The sequence below is a fragment of the Neodiprion lecontei genome, chromosome 3 (genome assembly GCF_021901455.1).
Source record: "Neodiprion lecontei isolate iyNeoLeco1 chromosome 3, iyNeoLeco1.1, whole genome shotgun sequence".
Taxonomy (NCBI): domain Eukaryota; kingdom Metazoa; phylum Arthropoda; class Insecta; order Hymenoptera; family Diprionidae; genus Neodiprion; species Neodiprion lecontei.
Genome location: NC_060262.1, coordinates 23,731,309 through 23,756,045, shown reverse-complemented (window position 1 = coordinate 23,756,045; position 24,737 = coordinate 23,731,309). Strand labels below are relative to the sequence as shown.

At 41.1% G+C, this 24,737-nt stretch overlaps 1 protein-coding gene and 1 long non-coding RNA gene across 3 annotated transcripts in view; one reads left to right on the top strand and one right to left on the bottom strand.

Annotated features, from left to right (window-relative positions):
- The window catches only part of LOC107223489 (nucleolar protein 4-like), a 62,987-nt gene extending 38,487 nt beyond the window's left edge, over positions 1 to 24,500 (bottom strand). For both annotated transcript variants that reach the window (XM_046733778.1, XM_046733779.1), the window contains exon 1: positions 23,043 to 24,500. In XM_046733778.1, the coding sequence (XP_046589734.1) occupies positions 23,043 to 23,087 (45 nt within the window). In that variant the 5' untranslated portion in view covers positions 23,088 to 24,500. The remainder of the gene's footprint in view (positions 1 to 23,042) is intronic.
- Positions 457 to 20,024, top strand: LOC124293326. Its single transcript, XR_006903258.1, has 3 exons — positions 457 to 565; positions 786 to 1,045; positions 19,655 to 20,024. It is a non-coding gene; the product is annotated as an uncharacterized LOC124293326 (long non-coding RNA).
- Positions 24,501 to 24,737: the final 237 nt, after the last annotated feature.

The window sequence follows — 24,737 nt, the reverse complement described above, 5'->3', positions numbered from 1 at the left end:
CAAAGGGCCGAAGTCACGCACCGCTGGCACACGTGAAGCGGGGCAAAGGGGTTAAGCGAATGAGCTGACGTCTCCGAGGCCGCGGGAAGGAGAACCGTGGAGAGAGATAACCCAGGGTGATCTCGAAGCGCGCGTGCGATAATTTCGTATAAGAAGTATGAGCGGATTTATATCGTACCGTTGAGGCCAAGACTCAATGAACTTCTATCGATTGTAGTTCGTCGATCGTTTCGCTCCCCTTGAACAACGCGCGACGAGACGAGTCTGTGCAGCTGCACTGAGCTAAGATAATACGAATGTGGTGGCGATATAAAAGGCGGAGGAAAAAGATACCCAATTTCGCATCCGGATTAACGAGCTTCCGAATCGACCGAGGAGACATTCGCTCAAGGACTCGATACAAATTCAACACTCGCAGAACAATTGAAAATTACGAAGGAACTTGAGTGACTGAAATATTCTTTGAGATATCACGAGGAATCCATCGAGATTACTGAAATCATTGAGAATCGCACGGCAAACGTTGCTAGAGTCATGGAAATACTTGCAAGAGTTGCGGTAAAATGTAAATTGTTTCGATTCATTAACGTTCAATTGTCGTCTGTCTTATCATCTGTTTTCGTTGATTTCCAATAGTTTCCTACAATCGTGTCAAAAAATAAGTCAACACACTTGTAACAGTAAGAAATCGACTAAAATCTCATATACAATAAGGTAGAAATCGATAGAGATCGCTCGAAATCAATGCAATGTTAACGAATCGTAATTATTTATTTAATTTCTAGCCGAACGGCCTCCCGGCATCGACGACCTGCAACGTGGCTGATCGACGAAGGTGGAATGAGGGGCGACCGAGTGGCAGGAAATTTAACTAATTTGAGATTTAATTTAACAAGCAATTGGACGATTTGGACGTCTGCCAGGCCCCACCGCGCTAAGGAGCCTCGCGGGGCGAGTTAAAGAGAACGAACGAACGAACGAACGAACGAACGAAAGTACGGGTGGACGAACGACGAAACAGTTGCGGAGGGAGACCGAGGAAAAGGTGCGTTGGACTCGAACAAAGGAATATAATTAGAAGCGTTTACAGTAGGGAGAGCGTTTCTAGAAAGAGCGAGAGAGAGGAGAGACGCAATAACAAAAGAGTGATAAAAAAACATAAGCTCCGACACGGCCGCCAAGCCCGAGGGGTCGTCCTAATTTTCCGCAGTTGCGATATGTGGATTTGATCATCTATAGACGGGTTTTCTACCGCAGACGCGATCACGATGGACCGGAAAGACGGCGGACAGGTGGTTTCGATTCTACGTCGCTTCGCCACTCGAAGGTTTTGCAACTGCCGTCACCGCCCGCCAAAAACCTCCGAGTGATCCCCGGTTCAAATTTGAAATCGTTGTGCAAATCCTCGACGTTGCACCTTGGCACGTGTCGCGAGAACTTTGCTATTTCGATTCATCTTCACGAGTGTACGTGGGCGTTATTTTGCCATTGTGCGATGCTAAGACAGGTTATATCAGGTTGGGTTAGCTGTGTGATTTGCACTCAGTGCTCGTTGAGAAACCAGTTGCGTTGAAACACGTTCAAAGCGTCATCGAGAATTTACAAATACACTTTTCCCCGATAGCTGCGAAGAATTTTTTGGGACAATTCAGTCTTCGTCGACTTTCACACTCGCCAAAGCTTTTGCGAACAACAGGATTTTCGCGCCTATGTGTTCAAAAAGAAACATTAATTCAATCCTCGCGATATTTCAGCCGTGCACGTAACAATAAATTATTCACCATCTTCAAAAAAATGTTTATAATTACATTCAACTTTACAATCAGGTATTATGAAATACGTAAGCCGAAGAATCTTGCAACCGAAACGTGTAGGTACCTACACCTACATCGCAATAAAATTGCATTGCAATTTCACTTTACTGTAATATATATTTATTGTTAGACGCTCAGACTCGGTAGCTGACTAACATATCACTGCGTAATGAGCTGTACGCTGGAATTGGAGAAAACCGAGTGTTGTTCATCAGGCCAATATGTCAAGCAGGAATATCCAGCTTTCAACCACCACCCCCCCTCCCCGGCAAATAACGAAGATGATTAAACGCATCGAGGGTATAGATACTAGATTGGCGACGAGGGGTGCCAACGGGTTTCCCACCCTCTCCCAAACTCTCTCGCCATTCCCCTATCCATAAAGCTGATGTTTGCTCATATGGCTTCGTCAATATTACTTTACGGATAAAACGCTCTGGGGGTGAGCAATATAACGCGCATGTATGTATATATAAGCGTACACATATTTGTGACGAATATCATTTTCCCTACAACACTTGGGTATCCGTACCCCGTGTACGATGCACCTCACGTCATGTATAGTAGTGAAGTATTCTCTGGAATGCGTCTACGATATGCAATAATTATTATGGTCACGGTGACGGTATCGAAAGGCAATTACGCTTCGAACAGATACAGGTGTCTTTACCCAAATCTCTGCTAACGGGAGTTCGAAAGACTACTCGAGGTTGTAGGACGTGTGTGGAAGTGAAATCTGAAACTCTTGATTATTCAATTGTGAGTATACCTCAAGATGACACGGTTGTAAAAAATTTGTTTCGCGCTGTTACTCAATTTCAAGAATAATACCTTCGGTTCTCGACGATACTGTACACAAATCAGATGCCCAATCAGGCTGGGAGAAAAAACTGTTGAAAAAATCTCCAGCAATGTCTCATTTGCACCAAATAACTTGAGGATCAAGTAACCAAATAACTTCCATTTCGGATTCCGTGGTTCCCATTCATCCTGAAGGTATGAGAGGCTCGGGATTTGTCGTTGACCGAATAATCAGGATTCCCGATGAGGATTTAACTTCAATTTCTGTGTTATTACCGTTTCGCCTTACTGCAACGAATCGATCACAATGTACGAGGAAGGTCAGGTCAGTAGAACCGTCAATCATCGCCATTAAAGACCAAGCCACAAGCTTTCCAGTTTTTTATCGGGAACCTTGCGATTCCTGAACAGATGAGAAGATGAAAACGGCGAGATTTCGAAGCCCCTGAATAAGATCGCGAAGGGAATCTTCGTACTACGCAGAGATTCCTAAGTTTACTTCGGCCTGTTTTTCAGCCGTCGTTCGCTCTACGTGTCAAACATTCTTTAACAGCCATGCCCTACCCCACGACTACCCGATGTGTGCGCGCGCGTGCTTTATGCATTATAGGTATACTCGCGGGTTACGCGCGTCGACTCGGCGTAGGTTCATGGGTGAAAATTGCGAAGGGCGCCAGAGGGCGAGGCAAAGACTAAAGAACTGTGCCTGCGGGTTAGAGGGACGGGTGAAAATGAATGAAACCCACCCCGCCGCCTCTCCCTGCGGGAGGCTGGGAACGCGAACGGGCTAGACTAATCTCTTCGCTGCCACTGACGTGAGCTCAGCGCATTCCCATGGGGGACAAGAAGAAAGTTCCGACCATTGTTAGGACTTTTTGCAAAAATATACTCGAATCTTGTTTTTATTCATAATGGTTGTGCAATCACCTACGTATACTACGTGCAAGAACATCATGATTTTATAATTATCGCAGAGGTCCGTTTAGAAATCTACACCAAATTCCCTGGCAAGTCCGACGGAAAAATTGCGATTTCTAAAACCATCGATACTACGGTTAAAATTCATTGGAGCATTTTCAAATATATTCTATGGATTGGTAGATATTTCATACGCGTTTAGAGTAAGACGCCCACTCGAAACAAGTAAAACACACACGTAATTTCTAACATAATCAACGAAAATTAGTATAATGTACTCAAAGTTACATTTAAAAGAATATTACCACCTTTACATGAAACGGTATGAAAGTTTGCACGAAGTGAGACCAAACGTTCAAGAGTAAATAGCGTAGTCTGGGAATTCGTTGAACTAAACTTTCAAGTAATCCAGATTTTGATAAATTTGGAAATCTTCATTTGCTCTTTTCTATTCTCGTTCGTACCGTGTTTCATGTTTCTCAGTCACTAGAGGCATGATTTCGATGGAAAATTACAAACATCGATACGTGAAACTGTGAATTATAATAACCGTCGTCACCTCACTGTACTGCTTCAGAGAATGCATCGACTTAGAGCAAATAGTCGACATTAACTCCAGATTGAACCCAAATGCAAAAAGTGACACCGAATGTGTCTCCAAGACTATCCAAGACGTGAAAAATTCGCGATTCGCAAAACTCGTTTATTTCAACACCAACGCCTGCGCGGATTCGTTCCTAACCTGGACTATCATCGCGGTGGTCTCCACGTCCGTTTCCATCCGTTAAGTATACCGTGTCTGCGTCACGAGGCGAGGTCGTCGTGCGTCGTACGCGGCGAGCGTCACACGAGTACCTACACAAATAGCGACGTGGTGTGCAAGTCGCTTACATTCGGTCCGAAGTTCCAATAGCCATGATAGCGCGGAACGCACAGGGCCCTCTGACCACCATCCAACGGCGTGATAGTGTTGGCCGTACGCTCGGTCACGTGACCCTCCGTTCGTTCGTCCCTCGTGATATCCATGATACAGGCTGACTCGAGGCCTGCTGCTAGCTATCGATCCCATTTGCCACGGCTTCCAGACGGGACCGAAACTCGAAGATCGTGTGAAGATGCAGCCATTTTCCGGCTGCAAAAGTCCCCGAAGAGGAACCTCGGTAGAAAAAGGGTTCGGATATTCTCGATCGCGGTACAAACACGCGGTGATACGAGTAAGAAAAACGTGTCAGAGTGTTTACGGAGTAACGAACTTGTTGGACGAAGGAAACAAATTCCTAATTTCATAGGTTTGATAACGAAGTCATGTCCTACGCGATCTTTAAGACTACACGTGCTCGTGCGGCAGCACGTATAGGTACGCATGTTGCGGGGCAGACGACGGGATGCCGTTGCGATAACGAAGCACTTTCATGCGTGGTTAGTAATTTGCCAGGGTGTTGCGGGGCGAAATGATAGTTACACGGTATATGGAAAAGGGACGAGATACAGGCCTGAGGGAGTAATGGAGAAAATGGCATCGTCGCGGTTCGTCCTACTATCGTTGAATAGCCGTGGGTTTGAGCCCCATTTGCGTCTGCAGTTGACGAGCTAATACCAAATGGACACCTGCTCGAGTGATTAGCGATTACTAATTACCCCGAGGATCGGGCATTCACGGACTCGTGAATTAACGCGTCGGTGATAATTATACCTATATAGCGAGCGGTGATATCGACCCTATGATAAAAGTTGCGATTTCACAGAACTGGAAAGGTTAAATCGACGCGGATAGACACGCTTCTATCATGATATAGGCGAGTTAAAATATAGTCCGGTAATTCGTGATTATTACATCTCAATTTTCAAGTCTGGTAACGTTGCAAAGTATTAAAAAAACAAGTAAATACTGTGTTATTTATACGCAAAATCGATTTAAGACTAACGAGAGAAACTTTCCATTGCATATTTTCGATCTGTCAATCTCTTGAAAAGTGCGGCGATTTATCGCTCATCGCTATGTTTCAAAAGCATTTCTGTACCTAAAGCGCTTTTCCAAACAGCAATGAAAAGTTGTGGAATGATGAGCTTGTGCTGATTCGAAAGTATATAACAGGTTACGAGCTTGAGGGTATTTTCTTGTTCTTATTTTCAATATCCTACAACCATTTTTTTTTTTAGCTCAATCATGCCACTTTGAAATCTAGCCAATTTTGCTCTTCGGCCGTAATATTTTTTACTTACAAGACGGCAATATTTCTTGCACGTTACGCCAAACATTGAAATTAATTCTATGCTCTCCTTTGGAATGAAGATCTTTACGAGGGAAAAATAAGCTGCTGATAGCGAATTGTTCAAATTGCCATTCAACTGTAACGTCGTATTCGAAAGTTTGAGTTACTTGGAATAATCGTGCGATGCGACGAGGCTGTTTAGTCTAGAAGTTAAGGATTGCGCGAAAATGAATTTTTCCTTTTGCGTCGAAACCGCGATAGAAAGTCCGCTGGCAGGTTGGACCGTATCCTTGCGCGAAGTGGGACGCGGGACGATCTGACCCAACCGATATTGGACCACAGCTCGAAGGCCTCTCGCATCTCCTCGCGGTCGATGAAACGCGACGCGACGCTCTCTTGACGGGAGGAAATTAATTCTGCCTAAGATATGACGCCCCCGGGACAATTTTACGCCCCCTCTTCTATTTTTCTATCTTTGCGACCCTCTCGAAACACCGCTGGATTAGGAGAGCACGCATCGACCGTTTCAAACCGCGATCTCAAATAAAAATTTGACAAAATTATACATCAAAATTGGCTCCCTGATTGGGGAAAATCTGTGACACGAATAACGTGACGCAATAGAATGTTCTTAGATCTTTCGCTGTCAAAAATTTTCTCACAGATTTCTTGTAAGTTAATGACCAGCAAATTTTCATCGAGGTCGTCAAGAAAATTTGGGTGCCTCAATTTATAACACCGTAGTAACGTTCACTCAATATTTTTGTCTTCAATCTTGACGATGAATTTGGGCCTTTAAATCACCAAATCAAGTCATTTCGGCGAAAGAAATTTCGTGTATTGTTAAAATGAGATTACGACAAGTTTTGAAAACCGAGTACTTCGGAACTGACTTTCACCAAATTTTCGAACGTCCCGAGTGATTGTATACCCAAGCTTTCGGATATCATGAAAACAATTCTGCAAATCTAAATGAGGGTCAAGAGTTTAATACGTCAAAAAAAAAAATAAAAAATCTCCACCATTCCAACGTTGATCTCGAAGTGGTTCCCGCATGGCAGACGATGCAGGTCCTGTCCGTGTCCGAGCGAAAGATGGGTAACGGGACCAAAGATAGTCGGTGAAAAGATCCGTTAAGCCGAATTCTAGTATATCATCGAGGGCAGTCGCGTTACCGGCAAAGGCTGAACCCGGGGTCCTGGAAAGTTGTGTAACAATCTGTAGTTCCATTAAGCCGAGCCGGTGAGTGCGCAAGTAGACGTCGAGCGGTTAGCATCGTCGACGTCGTCGTCGACGTAGTCGAGAGGCCATGGCGCGTTGGACGAGCGCCACTAAGATTTCAATTAACGGTAATTATTTTGCCACCGTTCCCGCTCGCGCACTTGCGACTTGTCTGGCATCTTTCGAGAGAAGTTGTTATTATACCGTGTACAATATACATACCCACACACACACACACACACACACACACACACACATGCACCCGAGTTACATCTATAAACGAACCGCGGAGGATGCGAGAGGATCCAGTTTCTCCCTTCGGGCAGAGGTCACTGTAAGAAGAGGAGTAAAAGCAGCGGAGAAATTTCTCTGCCAGAAACTTTTCGTAAGTCCCATTTGCTCGCCGGCGTTCTTTTTCCGCAAGCCCTCTTCGCCCCAACCGCCGTAAGGACTCGCTGCACCGCGCGAGTAAGACTCCTTGGAGCTTAATAACCACGCGATGGCGGGAGTCCGGTTAGTGGAGAATTGGCAGGCGGAAGGTTTCAAGTTTTTGGTTGCTAGGCGGGCAGGCAGGCGCAGGCAGCAACTGAACGGGAACGAGAAGATACAGCGAGCAAAAGTGCGGTTGCCAAATCCTAGATTATCTTGTACCTACGTCCTGACTTATTGTTAAACTTCCTTTTTACCCAACCCTTGTCTGCTTTTATTCCAAGCTTGGGACCTCCGCCATTCTTGACCCAGCGTGAGCGAAGGTTCGGTGGTTTTGTAACTCGTTTCCGGATCATTCGTCGACGAGAGAGAGAGAGAGAGAGAGAGAGAGAGAGAGAGAGAGAGAGAGAGAGAGAGAGAGAGAGAGAGATCGGGGTCTAAACGTTCAAAGTTAGAGAGCTCATCAATCCAGATTTCAATTAGAATCATCAGGAGAGAAGCTTCTGCTACTGACAAACAAAGCTTGAAGTTTCGGTGAGAATTTCTTGACTGAATGAAATCGAATTAGGCGATAAGAAGTGCGAGACTATAAAGTCATCAGACAATATACGTGCAAAACTCAAACGGTTGTTCATTATACGGACTTCACAAGCTGCCGTTGGACGAAACAATGAAGAAAAAGAAATGGAGAAATAAAATCAAAGTTTATCCGGCCTGATATATACCTGCCTGAAACTAGCTTGCATAAACTATCTACTTTTCTAACGTCGTGTAGAGCGGTATAATTCAGATACGAAGCCTAGCCTCGGAGACTTCTTTCGTCGTATGCAGCAACGCAGCTTGAATTTCAAATCCAACCCTTCCTCCAGGTTAAAACGCCATGCTGGAGGTCAAATGTTATCAAAATTTTAAATAAGCTCGTACAGAGACACGTGGTCTCGAAATCTTGTCCGAGAAAAAGTGAGGACCGATGCAAACATGCAGCTACGTTAACCCGTTCAATTTAACATTTAGCTGGTACCTTGATTAAAATTAAAAATTATTGTTGCAACCTTTTTTTTCTTGTAAAAAACACTCGAGTGAATGCCCAAAAAAAAAAAAAAATTCAAGCAAAAACATTATATTTCTTCGTTATAGCAAGTAGATTTTCGGTTGGGTTTTTCAGCGATCCCAAGGTGAAAGCAATGTTATATTAGCTGAAGGTGTCAGCTGAAGTTTTACTCAAAATACCTTTATTTGTGTAGAAAAAACAGACACGCTTTTTGGACAATTTTAAGATGTTTTATACATGTTTCAGAAATTGAGTTTTTTTTTCTTCGAAATTTGCATTTTTCTCGCAATGTGAAAATAATTCTACAAAATAAATAGGGGCAATCGATTTGTCAGAAAATGTTACCCCTTTTTCATATATTTGACAATTATTTAATGTGCAGTGTGACTCGTGAAAATCGTAAAAAAGCGAACGGGTTAAGTCATAAGTGCAGGAAGAGTTCTAGCGGTAAAAAAATGTTGTTATAACCAAACAAATGGATGCGGTGTTGCTATAACCACAAAACGTATCACCATTGACTTTAATCACGCTAAACATCTACTTATACCAAATTTTCTTGTAGTTCAAGCAATATTAAACCCGCGATGAAAACGATGCTATAATTATTGATATTTTTTTCAGTTACATCATAGGTGAAATTTCGTCAGAAGAAATATGGTTAAACGTTGAATTATCAACAAAAATTTTTCATTTCGGTTAGACGATGAATTAACTAACATGACCTGAGCAAGCTTCATTGACGTGAAAAGCTATTCGTTGACGTAGCATCGATATTTTGTTCATTCTCTACGAGCTAATAATATTATGCTTTCCGAGAAAAAAAAAGCGGTAAAGAAAGGTCAGAACATTACGGAATTGAAACAAATGTGTAGGTTTAACGCAATAAAATTATCACGTAGTGACTCAATTACACCGAAAGCGTTGAACGAGCATCTGGAAATCCATAAATAAGAAGTAAGTACCGACTGCGTTCAATTTGCACACTTTTTCCACGCCGCATCCATACATTAAGAAACATATATACCTATGTAACGTGTAGGAATAAGTTCGTATAAATGGCATCGTGGAGAACCGGCACAGTAAAGACGAACAAGTGTTATCCAAGCCGAGTAGTACTTGTTGCATTAATGACAATGGCAAACCTATTAAGCATTGATTCTCTGCGAAACTACGGGCAACACGCAGCATTGTTTCCCGATGTACGTTTACATAACGTACGACTCCGCAGGGAATTTAGTTATAATATTAGAACTCGGTTTACGCACTCGCAATCATTTGCAAGCTTCTCACGTGTAATGTATAACGATCTGTTGAAAATTCCGCAATTTTTCTACAATTCTAAATTCACTTTCATCGTGTTCCCGATGAAATATCCACGGGTATTATAGAACCCACGAGAATTCGTAAAAAAAACTATAAATATTACAGAGACGTGGAAAAACTAATACAATGAACCCAAATTCATCACTGGGGATGAAAAATCGCGGAAATGATATGTTTAAAGTATTTTTGCTAATTTCGGACGCGCCAATTTTTTATTTTTTTTCTTCTTTTAATCCCGATGCCAAAGGAGATAAAAATATTCTCGATTGCGCAGAGTAGTTTTTCCGTACACCATACCGCATTGATAAATATAATTCTGACAGAATGACAAATAGATGACAATAATTTATATATATTGTTCGGCGCAAAATTTTAATTACATTACAAACCTGCGACCCTATTTTGATTTTTTTAATTTCATTTTGACGACCACGGTGAAAATGTTGTTTCACTCGCGTTTACAATTATTCCCGCGGAGGAAAAATTGCTGGAGATTTTTAAACGGTATTATCTCTTTTCTTAACTTTTGATTTGAAGGGTGCGACAAAGTAAGAAAACAAGGGTTGTACCTGCGTACGATTTCGCTGCGATTTTACATACTCTTTCTCCCTATCTCGCGAACATGGAACACGTGCGGTGTAGGATATGAACATTGCGCGTGTACATCGGAACGACGTGCGGACTGTGACCGCGGTTTTGTAATGTTTGTTCAGGTGAATTTAGCACTTCGTATCAACTTATTGTTCAACTCACTTATATGCAAACGAGGAAGAAAAAACAACGAATGTGGGGCAATCGATCTCTGTTCAATCTTCAATCAGTCGATGCAATAGCTGCAGCACGACGCAGTTACAAAATAATTATAGAGTTATTAGGTTAAATTAATATGTCGAATAAATGGAAGTAGCGTGATTAAATATCTATGCGTTGTGATTCTATTCGTTGGGCAATTGTGCGCAAAAATCCTCATTACACCGATGATTTTCAATTTGACAAACAGCCACGTCCTGCCATTTTCACCCACAGAGTCCACAGATAATTTTTATTTCAGGCCACAAAATTTCCGGTCTTTTATTCTTACATTCTTTTGGCTCGCTTCTAAACCTGGCGTAGCGATAAACTCCGAAATAAAAAACAATCACGGTATTTTGCACATTTGAACACATTTTTGTTTTCGTTTCTATTTTCTAAATCATTTTCTTTCTTCTCCAAACATTTTCCCAGTCACTACAAAATTCGGAATGAATATTTATCGAAAGTAATTCAGCTATCCTCGAACACGATTCGCGAGCTTTACACTTACAATTAGATGTACGTACGAGCAGTTTGATTTCTCTGCATTGAAAGGACGATGATAATAATCATAATTTCATACCAGGTTCGCGAGTATATATATATATATACATATATATTATATATAGCACAACGCGTGTCGGTGTGTATGCATGTGGAAAACACGGACGCATCTACACGTTGAGTTAGCAAAAGGTATCTACAGCGGCGGATACGCGCACCGGAAGTGGTCTGCTGCACCGCGACTGCTCGCCGGCAATTATAAGAACCCACACAGGCTCAATCCTATCAAGTTTGTATATAACGCGTCAACGTGGTTGGCTGGCCGGTTATCCTCCTCCTTTTAGGCGACGTGTTCACTTGAATAAACCTCTCTTTTTGTCCCGACACCCGTAGGATGTGAAATTTTTTACTTCTTTACGTGTACGTATATTCGAGCATGATTTCCCGACATTCCGTCTGATCGATAACTCAGTGAAGATCGCTTGGAACACTCGGAAATCATTAGGAATCAGGGGTAATGTCGGACATGTACGCCGACCCCGCACGATACGGTAGACACGAATAGAAATGATTGGAAATCAATTTTACTAAACTGAAATCACTGATTTCACGTCCAAGCGAATGCATCCTCGATTTTAACAGCTACGAAGATCAGTTACCGCAAATTTTTCAATCCAAAAGTTACACCGATACGATATGTACTTGCGATAAAGAGAGTAAAAAATTCCAATCTTTTCACCGTTTCTAAACAGACTCTACGTAACTTCCTATCCTCTGGGCGAAGTTTCCGCACGCCTGATTTGACTCGAAGAGTTTTGAAATAACTGTCGCATCGCTGTACGAATCGGTCGAAGGTGTCGCTAGATTTTCACGCCGCTAATGACGCTCCGAGTAATTTCACGATCACAGCGAATGTACATCCAATTCCGTGTAAATAAATCATAATTTGCTATCGGCCCGTTAGATAGACGCGCAGGAGGCAAAGACAGGCGGGCAGGTATGAACGCGGACTTGTATTTGGGTACCCGCGGTTTATAGATTTTGAAACTGGCCGGAGTTGACTGGGCTATTTCGAGTTTACCGCCGTGCAGACCGTAGGACTGGCAACACCCGTCAATAATCCGCTGAATAAACTATCGTCCATCCGCCCAACCGACCGACCCGACCGCTCGCCCACCAGAGGTACACTCGACCAACGTTCGCGGATATACAGATATACACGCGCGTACATCATACGTTCGTCCAGTCATCGTAGAGAGAGAGAGAGAGAGAGAGAGAGAGAGAGAGAGAGAAAAAGAGAGAGAGAGAGAGAGAGAGATAGAAAGGGAGAGGTAGAGAGGGAGAGAGGGAGAGAGAGAGAGAGGAGTTCAGCGATGGCTGTAAACAAACAACTGGTTTTCAAATTTTCAAACAATATCAATCAACCTGTAGACCGGTGGTTAAAACCCGTCAGTTTTTCACTTAAGACGCACTCGAATACGCTCCTGTAAAGAATCTTGCGGAGAAGGAGTTTTGTTAAATTCTGTTTTTTTTTTTCCCCTCAAGTCTTCAAATCGTTTCAATTTTTCACTCGCGTTCAATTTGACGGAATAAAAAAATCTTTGCATCATGGTACCGATCTTAGAATTATTGTCACAGAGAATATAATTAATATTTACAGGTCAACACTTGGTATGTCGAAATTTTTTAGTCAATTAAACATATACGACTTTTCGGAATATTTTTACAACCCAAATAAGTTTCAACACGCACTTTGAAACAGCGAGGTTAAAGATTTGTGGATACCTTGAAATACAATCTTTACTTTATGATAAACTGGATGTAAAGAAAATTTCTTCAAAACACCGAGTGATTTCACATTCTCCAATAAAATAAACAAATAATACTCAATGACGATGCGACGTGTGGAAGGAAATTAAATGTACAATAACAGGCATGTACAAGACACAACGATCATTTAACAAACTGACCGATTAAAATGATTTTTGCAAGTTCCGAGTAAACGAAAGTGGCGCAGGGTTAGGGTGTTCTAAATAAAGATATTTTTCTTTTTTAAACGGGCATCAAAATTTCGGCAGAGCATCTCAAATTCGCCTATAAACATTGATTTATGTTGAATATCTCTCAATCGGTTAGAGTTAGGAAAATTCTATCTCAGTACTTTTTCACAGATCGTAAAATTTCCGATAAGAATCCGTATTTAGATAGTTCACAAGTCAAGCCGTTGGCGTGAAAATAAAATTAAAAAATTTGTCGATTTTTTTGACGTGTTATTTAACTCGAAAATGGAATAAATAAAATAGCTACCTCTAAGTATCGATATTAAATGTTCATATTTTAGTGAGGTATTTGAGATGCTCTACGGAAACTTTGGTGCGCGTTTAAAAGAAAAATCTTTTTCTTTATCTCTCGAGCACGCTATGCGGCATGCGGTATGAGAAAGATTCGTATTCGTCGCTGACGGTGAGACGCCTCTATATGCTACTAACAGCTCGATATATTATTGACACCGCAAGCCTCGGCGTGGCTGCCCTGCCACTGTCATCTCGGTATGCGGTGCGCATCTCTGTATCTGCTACACACTCGCATAGGTATAAAGCCACACACGTGCCTGTCGTCGAGTCAGGAATTGATTCAATTTCAACAACGTCATAGAATTTACCCTTGTCAATATGTGTATCGGCATGCGTGTGATAAAATATGGTCGGAGTTGACGAGAACAAGGTTTCACCGTATTCTTAAACGCCGTTTGTTGTATTACGAAAACCAATTGTGGGACATTTTTTGCACGTCGATTCGGACGCTTTCCGAATTCAAGCTTTATATTTAAAAAAATTAAACACGCTTTACAATCTAAGCAAACATATTTGTTTTTAGCGATTTTCATAGAATCGTTGCGAAAACGCAGATAGAAAGTCGCGGGAAAATTTTCATTTATAAATGTATTGTATGATAAAAAAATTGCAAAGCGATTGCAACTAAAATAAAACACGACAGAATTGGTTCGTCCGAGTTTTTGTGTCACGTGCGAAATAGGAAAGAAAAAAGAAGAATTACTGCCAAGTAAAGTGTGTAATAATCGTTACTTGCACGGGTTTGAATAAACTTCTCCGTGAAATTACTTGAATAATTTCAAACATGCTTGATCGAGTTACGCGCTGTAATTCAGAGACGGATTCAACCACCAGCCGTCACGTGGGTAATTCATCTTTGAGAGTAACTTGCACCTGTAAATTTTTAAACATCGTCATTACGATATGATGTAATTGAATATCGATTCGTCTCGATGCAGGTGGGAAGGAATAATGTTACCCGAGGTCTGGGACGAGCCTCTTTACATACTTCCGTATATAATACAAATATATAGGTACGTACACGTTTGCACGTGGGCGGAATTTGCGTCATTCAAGAAAATTATTTGATCAGTCTGGCTCTCCGCGCGTTAGCAGGTGTAATTCTGTCACTTTTGATTAATTAATCGAGTTTGCCTCAATCGCGATACGTTGCTGGTTTCCTGCTCGTCCGCTCAGATCTTTCGCCTCAGACTTGCTCAAGTATTTAAAAAAAAATTTAGCCTTATTGAAATTTAATTGCAATTAAAATTATTATAAATATTAGACTCCTTTCGATCAGTCAATAGTGAAAATTCGATTTAATTCTTACAAATCAAATTACAGTTACACGTAATATTGATCAAGTATATTGCTCAGAACTGATTAATTTTTATAGAATATTCGAAGGAATCGATAAGGTTTAAGCTCTCACTTCTGTCAGCTAGTGCATCAACATTCCTACAAAGTGTGTGCTTTACGATTAGCCAGGTAAATTGCGTCGAGCCCATACATGTAGACAGACACTCGAGGTAAACGTGAAAGATAATAAATCCATGAACTTTGTGCTCTCCACTAAAGTGACACGTCGCATTGCCAGAAATTCGAAGCGTAATTATGCTTGCTAGTTAAGTATTTGGTATCCCCTTGGAATTGTTTTTCTATCCGACTTTTTCCACAGTATTCATGCGCATTATTCCATGTGCGATCGGAGATAAAAGTTTCATACCCACAACATCGCAGGGTTCAAGACTTTAACTTCGAATGCAACGTTTGTTTCCCTAGGTGAGTTTGAACGAGAAGGAATTTTAAGTCATCATCGGTTGCATTTTTTTGTACTTTATCTACAAAAAAAAAAAAAAAAAAACCAATTCAAGTGCTCTCAATTCTATGATGACTATGACTTAACAAGGTATTGAATTTTCATAAAATCCATAAGAATAAGTTCTGTTTCACAACGATCTTTCGAATTTCAAGCCATCCCGTATAAAATTGCGAAAAATCATGTTGTTTCAATACAGACTTTTCATAAATCCTTCTTTCCTCTATCCTATACGTATGCAGGTCACTCGTGACTCCATCTCTGAAGAAACTCCAAAAACGAGCACAATTAATTTCTAGAAATAAATCTCAAGAAAATGAAAAAAATCCCAAGTGCCTCTGGCGTCGATGCCGTGTCGACAGAAAGGTGGAATGCACGTTCTACAGCGACAAAAGGATCAAGCCTCGTGGATCGCTGCCTCTCGTGTTCTACCTTGACACGGATGTCTCCCTGAATCATCGGCTGCAGCAGCCTTCGTTCGTTTCGTCCGTATCCGTTGGTCCTCTCGCATGTCCGTCCGTCCATCCGTCCATTCGTCCCGTAGTGACGATGCCAGATAGCCGCACATACGCCTCCTTTTTGGCATACAAACGCACACACGCCTGTCTAGATACAGTCGCGATATAGATAAATCTAATGCGCGGGAGGAAGGCCGGCTCCAAAGCAACCCGTTTCACGCTACTTACGCGCCAATATTTTTTTCACCGATTCATTTCACTTTTTGATTTGACTAATTCCTCCGGACGATTTTTCATCAATTTCATTTAAGCTACTTTTCACCAATTACATGGAATTGTGTAAATCATTTGATCTATGCCTTCGAATTCCTTTAATCAGCTGATATTTCTTTCAATCATACATTTTCCAGTATATTCGGTAGTACGTGTAATTATTTACAATCGTTGAATCGTGTTATATTTATTTCATGAATAATAATTAATTACTGTCTCGTAACTGATTTTTTTTTTTTTTTGTCAACGCGAATAACAACAGAATCGTCATCGTCGAGATAACGTGGAAGGAAAATTAGTCAGGCGAAAGTAAATGAGGGACATACATCCATACATTGTATATTACACACTGCAGGGAAATACGAGTCCTAATGAAGTTTAAAACTATGATACATAGCTTCGACGAAGGTATCGTCTTCCAGTAATGTTTTTTATCATCGCAACAGGTGATAACGCGATGTTATCGCAGGGAACTGATGCGCGATTTCCCAGCGCCCTGGATCATCTATTTAATCCAATAATAACTATTATGTATGGATAGAGCGAAATAATACATGTGCGCGGTAAATGCCGTCCACATAAACTAATAACGTTTATTTATCTCGATGATCTAAAAGACATGTGAATTTGGTTTTCTTTTAATTGAATTCATCGAACGAACGAGGTAAGATCGAATCCACTTTGCGAAATCACCCTGCGACATTGTTTTCTATCTCGAGTCTTTCTCACAATCAGTAGTACAATGATTTTTCGGATTATCGTCATTAAGTATGTAAGGTGCAAATGTTAAATCTAAAATTATAACAGTCTTGGTCGGGTCGCAAATTTTGGCCGATTTAAGTTAGGCGTTCTCGCGGTCGAATATTTTCACGCATCTCGGTATAATAAAATTTTTCATTGCGTTGTTGTCTCAGAACCCGAAACCCGCAACTCGGAAGCAAGTCAAAGAATCGTTTCCAGCCTATGGAAATCGATTCTCTTGAAAATCGAAGTTTGGAGAATCGATACAAAGATCGATTTTGAGATTTCGATGATTTCTATTATCCTACGTGTTACAATGCATACTTCGATAAGTGATCGCTGAAAACTTAGCGGTGAAAACATGAATTAGCGTGAGTAGGTAACGCTTTACATAAACAAATGTAGACAAGTGTATTTTTATAAGAATTCATTTTTTTTTTTTTGTCATATTAAAATATAAAATGACACTTTCATTGCGAGAAATTTGTAAATTTGCACGTAAACAATTATACAGTCCAAGTCAGCCGATGCTCAGATGTCGAGCGCTATAGTTCCCAATATATTCCACGCTCCACACCAACGCATCGCCAATTACAATTGGAAAAAAGAGCTGAAAAATTGACTTTTTTTTTCAACGTACATTAAACAAAGAATCACTTTTCAGCTCTTTTTTTCAACGTACATCATCTCTCTCTCCACGGTCAATTTTCCACTTTAATACGCGCGCACAAAAGATAGTCAGAACTGTGTATAGTACACGGTAGCGTTTAGATGCGTCACGTATTAGGTACATACACCTATATACCTACATATCGTATACATATATTCCCGAGCCTGGTTCAGGTACAAACCTTAGCAGTAGCGACTGGTCATCCGGCGCACGCGGATCGGCCATTACACCCCGTAGTTTCAGACACAGGAGTATACCTGCGGCCTTATGGGAAATCCATACTAGGCCTTAGTTTAGTCCAGGAAAACGGTCGGTCGTTGTGGGCTAGGGTGGTGTTCCCGAACCCTCGACGCTGTCCACCCCAGACCTCGTCGCATCGCCTTGCCCCTCCCCCACCCCCTCTTTAACGTGCGTTGGTTTGTATTCCTCACAAAGCCACCCTCGTTTTATCGCGAACTCGTTTGGGAACTGCGAGCCGAATGACTGGTTTTTTGGTAGATATTGGGTGTGTGTGTGTTTGTGTATGCGTTTGTAAACTTTGGAACACTTTCATTTTGTTTAGTATTGTACAAGTTGTATTATAGGCTTGGTAAAAATTTTTGCCTTGCGACACTTTGACACACGCGAGTGATTTTTGCAGTTGATCATAATAGTAACGTAACAATAAAAATTGAAGACAACTGTCGTTTTGCAATTTTTCAAATGAGAACACGCTGTAGATTAGTAATTTTACGCCACCTGATTGGGGAAAAAAAAAAAAACGTGACAAAAATCATGAAAGATACAGTTACGTTTCAAACTGGAGTGCTGTTTTGATCGATCCAAGCTCGATGAAAAACTCGGTTAACGATATTGCGTACAGCGAATGCAAAATTTTCTTCGTTTTTTTAATAAAGAATCACGCGGGTCGAAAAACTTTTTGCACAAATTCAAAAAAAGTGGTAAAAAATTACAAAGCGAAACGCGAAAACGTAAGCTGTCCTCTTGCAGCGGAAAATTTAAATTTGCGTGAGGTGTTTTTTCACCCCGCCGTTACCGTTCTAGGGTTAACCCTACGAATAATTCGTTGATATAGTATAGTTTAAATTCCGACCGTTGAATCCCCTCCCCGTAAATCAGGTGCACGAATAAAGACGAGGAGGAAGAGAAATGAGACGAGACCGAAGGAGCAAAGGATGCAGGGAAAAATGTAACCTGTTGACAGAGTTCGCGGGAGCGCAAGCACGATGCGAAAGGTGGAAAAGGACGGACAAACGTCGATGCGAAAGAGCGAGAGAGAGGGAGAGAGAGAGAGAGAAAGGGAGATCGAGAGACGCAGCCGCGATGAACGAGGGCAGGGGGCCGAACGGAGCACGTATAAACTCTAACCCAGACCTACCTCAACTTCGGCATCAACTTTCGCGGTTCGAATCCGATTAGATCGATTCAAATCTAACGCGAGCTTTCAACACGGAGGCGCGGAGAGGAAGAGAGAGAAGTGGAGATCCGGGGACCGTTATCGGGACGATTTAATACTCGTAAGAATGTAATTAACGTCAGGTCCGTTGTATACAACACGGTTATATGTACATGTATGCGTACGGAGAGCGGGATACTCGTAAATTCTTTTTTCTAACTCGGTCTGCAACGAGAGCGGATTAAACAAATTTACAAATTTCATACGTAGGTAGCCGAAGGTGGAGAGATGAATAGGCGATGAAGAAATAAAATCGCGGTGAAGAGCGAATTTATTACGGTGTAGATGTATTTTTGCTGCATGTATTTTATTAACGTACCTATGCACAACAATACAGCGGATTGTGCTGTGGGCAAAAATGATCAATGTTTTAAATTACCCAATGTCGAAGTCGATTTCGAAAATTTGTTGAAAATATTACTCAATTTATTCTCAAATCTGTTAAGAATCTACAGCGTTTATAAGAATCTGAAGTATTGAGTATTGAATTGATTGTAATCGTAACCTGAAATGAAATGTGAACTATGAAGATGGATTGATTTTTTGCGGAAAAAGTTTCGTTTTATAGACGTGAATATCAATTTTTATTCAATATTCCGGTTATAATTTACCAGATTTTCCAAAACGAAGATTCAAATATTTTCTCCCTACTTAAAAAAAATCGTAGTATTCAGTTTGCTATTTAAGATTATTATAATTCCATGATCAGACCAGCATGCATCAGCGTATACGTCTCTCTTAAGACTTTACAAAAACTCTCAGAACATTCTTCGCCTCTTCTAAGTAACTAAAATTTCCTAGAACGTCCCTGCTTTATTCGTTATTTAAAAATTTCCAGTAATTTCCAAGTTTACCGGAAAATTTCAACCACTTGAACGGCCACCCCGAAGAAAGGATCGGAGGTATAAGGCATCCAGCCGGCACGGAATGTCCTATAAGTGCACGTTGACCGGATGACACGTACGAACGGAAGAAACGCGAGCTGAGACGATTAATCTTGACCGGAACAGCTGTGAGTCGACAAAGCACTGCCAGCTTCGCAGTCGTCTAATTAATTTTCCTCACACTCTGACTATTGTTATACACTCATACAGTTCGTTACAATCTTAAAGACGATAAGTCGATTTTTTTCCCACGTTCTTCTAACGCGGTCTGAGGACTTGCTCTGATATTTTCTATAGTTTGCGTTACAGTGAAACAGCGGTGTAAGAGTTGGAGCTCCGTGTTTTTTGGGACTGGTAATTTTTTTGGTACTTCGCACCTTTAGGATCGTCTGAAGTTTGATGAACCCTGATAAACAAAACGTATTCATATTGCTAAAAGCCAAATCCTTGAAAGTCGTTCAGATATTGCACAGTAACGATTTTTCCTCTGACGTTTCGTCACGTTGACGTTACTAACTTCAGCCTCGTCGCATGTTTCATAGCGTCAGATTTCAGCGATCGGTCTGTTCTATGGACTATTTTTTTTATCAGTCCGTAAAACAGACTAATAAATCACTTTATCGTACGTTTCATTAATTATTTGCTCGTTTCGGTTTTCCTAATATTCAGAATATTTACCTAACCCAAAAACATTGTACCCAATTACTTCCGTCGTCATTTCGCTGCGTGACAAGTGATAAAGTTTCGAAAAAACGAAAAAATAATAAGCGCTGTAGAGTGCGCGTGCTAAATCGGACAATGGTTCAAAGAGTCCGCACCTTCGACACTTCGGCGATGATTGAACAGTCTTGGGAGACAGCCATCCGAGAATTGTTGGCCTGCTACGACGCCTACTCTGCAGGCAGGATTAACGTGGTAGAATCGGGCCGGTTTGTATAAATAGAAAAATCAGGTAACCGTCCCCTAAATTTTACGGCAGGAACTGCACCAACGAATGACCGGCCGACAGACGGATAGTTGGGTCCATTTCTTTATCTCCTTATCTGACGGCTGCCGCTGGATCGAGCGATAAAAACGTGCGAAGAGAAAGGAGGAAGACGAAAAATTTTCAAATTCGAGGGACGATTCACTCGAGGAAGTCATAAATTTCAACAGCTTTAAAAGAAATTGTAAATCAAGAAGAAATTGACGATAACTGGAATGTTCTTGGTAGTAACGAGAAATCAATCGGGATGACCGAAATTGGAAGAATTGTAAATCACTGCTGATCACTGATAATTATGAACATGTGATAAACGTTGAAGAAAGAAAGAAAAGTAGTTGTAATTTATTGAAAAATCACTGAAAATCGCTTTAATCAGTGGGGAAATGCCTTGTGGGATACGCAGCATGTTTACGATAGTGTGTATAAATCGTTGCGACTGAGTAAATAAGTAAATTTTCCAAACTCATTATCGAAGGCGGAGAGCCTGAGCCACCCGATGACATCGCATAGATCATATATGTCGAACAACCGATCGTGAAGCAGCTTTATCTTTCACCTTACAACTAGATCCGATGCTAACGAATCTGTGAATAATTATTGTCAGTATGAAAAATTGGATACAAATCCGTACAGAGATTCAAACCGCAGATAACAACTTCAAAATAAATATAAATTTCCGACAATATAGACGGTAGGGAAATTTCTTGTAAGGTAATTGCAATGAATTATGAAATTAACGATGAGTTTTAAAAAATCCACTATCGGATGTGTGCGCATTTGAGATTTTTATTCATTTATTTTTTTTTCGTGTTTTCCATCTAAAAATATTCATTTCATTCGTAGTATCAGTAGTTCTTTTTGAAAACCATTGTAGATAATTATTGCAAATCTCAATGACGCGTAACGATGCATCGCGATGTTATTATTTTTCCTCGAACGATATTCGAATCAAACTGATTACGAGTAACTTTACATAAGATTCCAAGCCTCGTACATAAATAAAATAATTACAAGAGTCAAAGGAAGTTACTTGGATTGCATGAAACAGATAGCTTCGGACTTTTTTTTTCCTTATTCATCCTTGCAAAAATTAAATACCTATATTTATAATACATGTAAAATGTTACGTTACACGTATACGCGATATTCGTTCGCAGTTTCTTTATTCTACAGGTATACACCTATTTTCCGTTCTTTCTTCTTGTTAAAAATCCCAAAAACTTTTCAATTTTTTAAATAAACCGGCGACGATTATCTTCGTCGCGTGAGTCTCCCTCCCTCCCTTCCTCGCGCTCTCTTTATATTCCACTCCTTTCTCTGCCCCTTCGATCCGTGGAACGCGATTCTTTCCCCACCACACGCAAACCGCACGCTTTAAAGTCAGCTGTTTGTTTGCCTGGAAGATTAAAAGGTTCGCCTGCACCGGCAGCCGTCCGACTCGGCAGGTGCACGTAATATGGGTATATGTACACACATGTATATATATACGTATATAAGTATGTATAAATTATTAAAAAATTGTACGCATCGTTTACGTATTAGAAAAACACCCGAGTTTGTCACATTGCCGAGACGTACGCGTGTCAAAGGCTTATATTTGCATCCGGACGATCCTACGATGGATCCTGATATTTAAACTGAAGTTTCGAAGCTCGTTCATTCCGAACAGCGTTTAATCATACGTTTTACGTATGTCACGTATGTACGTAGATCCGTTAACTGCTACTGTATCTGGCTGGTATAAAAAGCAACATCAGATCAAAAGTCACGAGTCAAAAGTTTACATTCGTATTGCAGACGGGGCGCTCTTGCAGCCTTAAATTGACGGTATATTTTCACTCCGTGTATAATAAGTACATATGTGCATACAAGTAATATTCAACCAGAGCTTCGATCGATCAACATTTATCGCAAACTGTGATAGTAAGATCTTGACGAGTAAATGAAACTTTGCGAGATATCCAAGAGCAGGAAATGACGAATGTAAGACTGAATATTGCACCGATCTGTGCATTCCTTTCTTTTCATATACTCAGAAATCAGGGGAAGTGAAAATCCGAGCCTTTGATCAAGCGTGATGGATCGAAACTTTGTAATGATCGAATAATACCATCCAACGAAAGTGAAATTAATCATCTCACAGAAGACAAATAACGTTGGGTTGAAACGTTTGAAAATTACAAATTTCCATCTATTTTTTCGACGATCACGTTTTTCTGTACAAATATTCACTTCGAAAATTGCAAATAAATCCCAAAAAACTGCCATTTGCGATAATTGGGAATTACTGCATCGACGCGACGAGAAAACGATATGTATAAATAGGGATAAAATGTAGGAATGCAAGTTTTTCTTACCTTATGATGCTGCATTATAGCTGTCGCCTTTCGTTTCGCGGACATTTTTCAAATCGTTATAATTCGTTAAACCGTGCTGCGCGTAATTCTCGCTTAGAGCCAATCGCGGCTTCGCGTGCCTCGCTTCTCTCTCTCTCTCTCTCTCTCTCTTTTTCTCTTTCTCTTTCTGTTGATCTCCCCGTTCCTCTCTTTCTGTATATATATATATATATCTCCCTCTCTGTCTCTCTCTCTCTCTCTCTCTCTCTTCTTCTCTGTACGTCCGTCTCTCTCGTGTCAGGAGCAAAACAAACGTCAGCCGTCTTAGCACATGGTTTTAAACCGGCGTGCCTCACACAATTGTTGCGCCAGTTTTTGAACCCGCGACGTGAGCTCGGTTTTTTCAAATTGAGGGGCTTCCTTTTCTCGACTCCAAATATCCGTCGCTGCTGTTATTATCATCGAATTATTCCTTCGAATTGTTTTTCACTTTCGACAAAGTTTGATTAGAAAAAAAGTTGAAAAAATTAATCAGCGATTCGATGTGATTTTACCTCCCGCACTTTTTTTCCGCATCCATCAAGTTACGCGGTTATATTATTTCTCGATTATCACAACGAACAAACAACTGTCAAACAAAATATCTTTCAATTTGTCATAGTTTGTTTTTGTTCGTTCAATTTCCTTCAACGTATCACCGTCTCGTCACTTTTAAAATGTAATCAACACAATTATATACAATATACATACAAAGTACTTAGCGTACGTTTATCTCGATAAGAAAATACTCCTCCAGCACTTGCATTCGTAGTCTCAGAAGCCTTGCACCCTGAATTCGGTCGCACGCGTCATCCTCGCGTTTCGTCCACGTGAACGGTCGTAATTACGTATCAATCGAAACGCAACTCACTTTGTTCTTCAGTTTCAAAGTCAAACAAGCACACCTTCACGGTAATAATATATTTCAATCGACACTTTTCAAAGGTGAAAAATATTAAAAACCGATCAGCACTATAAATTAATATCGCCGATTGTACGCGTGTAATATTTCGCGAAGCAGCGCTCTGCAATCGGTCAAAATCCTCTGTTCCGTACACCGTCTGCGTCTCTTCGCATATATCTGTATACGTGTACGATTGAGTGTCCGTGTGTATATTTACGTTCGTACAGACACGAGGATGCGATAACGAAAGACGTTCGCAAGTAACAACCAAAGAAAAAAAAAACCACAAGCAAGAAATAACCGACAATTCACAAGGGTATGTTTTTCGAATGTAATACAACGATGCTCTCGTATTTCTCGTTCTCGTCGATGTGTCGTAGTTTCTCTATCTTCTTTGTATATCTCTCTCTCTCTCTCTCTTCTCTCTTTTCGTGTGTATATATGTATATGTATATCTATACATATACGTTTATATATATATATATATGTATGTACGTGTCTCTCGGGAGCGTCGCAGAACGTCCTCACGTTCAGAGCGCTCGCGGCAAACTGTCGGCTGGCGACGCGACGACGAGAATCCCCCTCCCTGTTACTCTCCTCTCCTCTCCTCTCCTCTCCGCGCTTCGCTCCTCTCCTCACCACTCGCCCCCTTTAGTTCTCCTGCCGCACCGCGGTCCCTCCCCTCCCCCCCTGCCGCCGCCACCGCGTTTCCCCCTTCCCATTCCCTCAGGCCGAGCGTCACTCTCCCCCATCGGACCCCCGCGGCGTTGGAG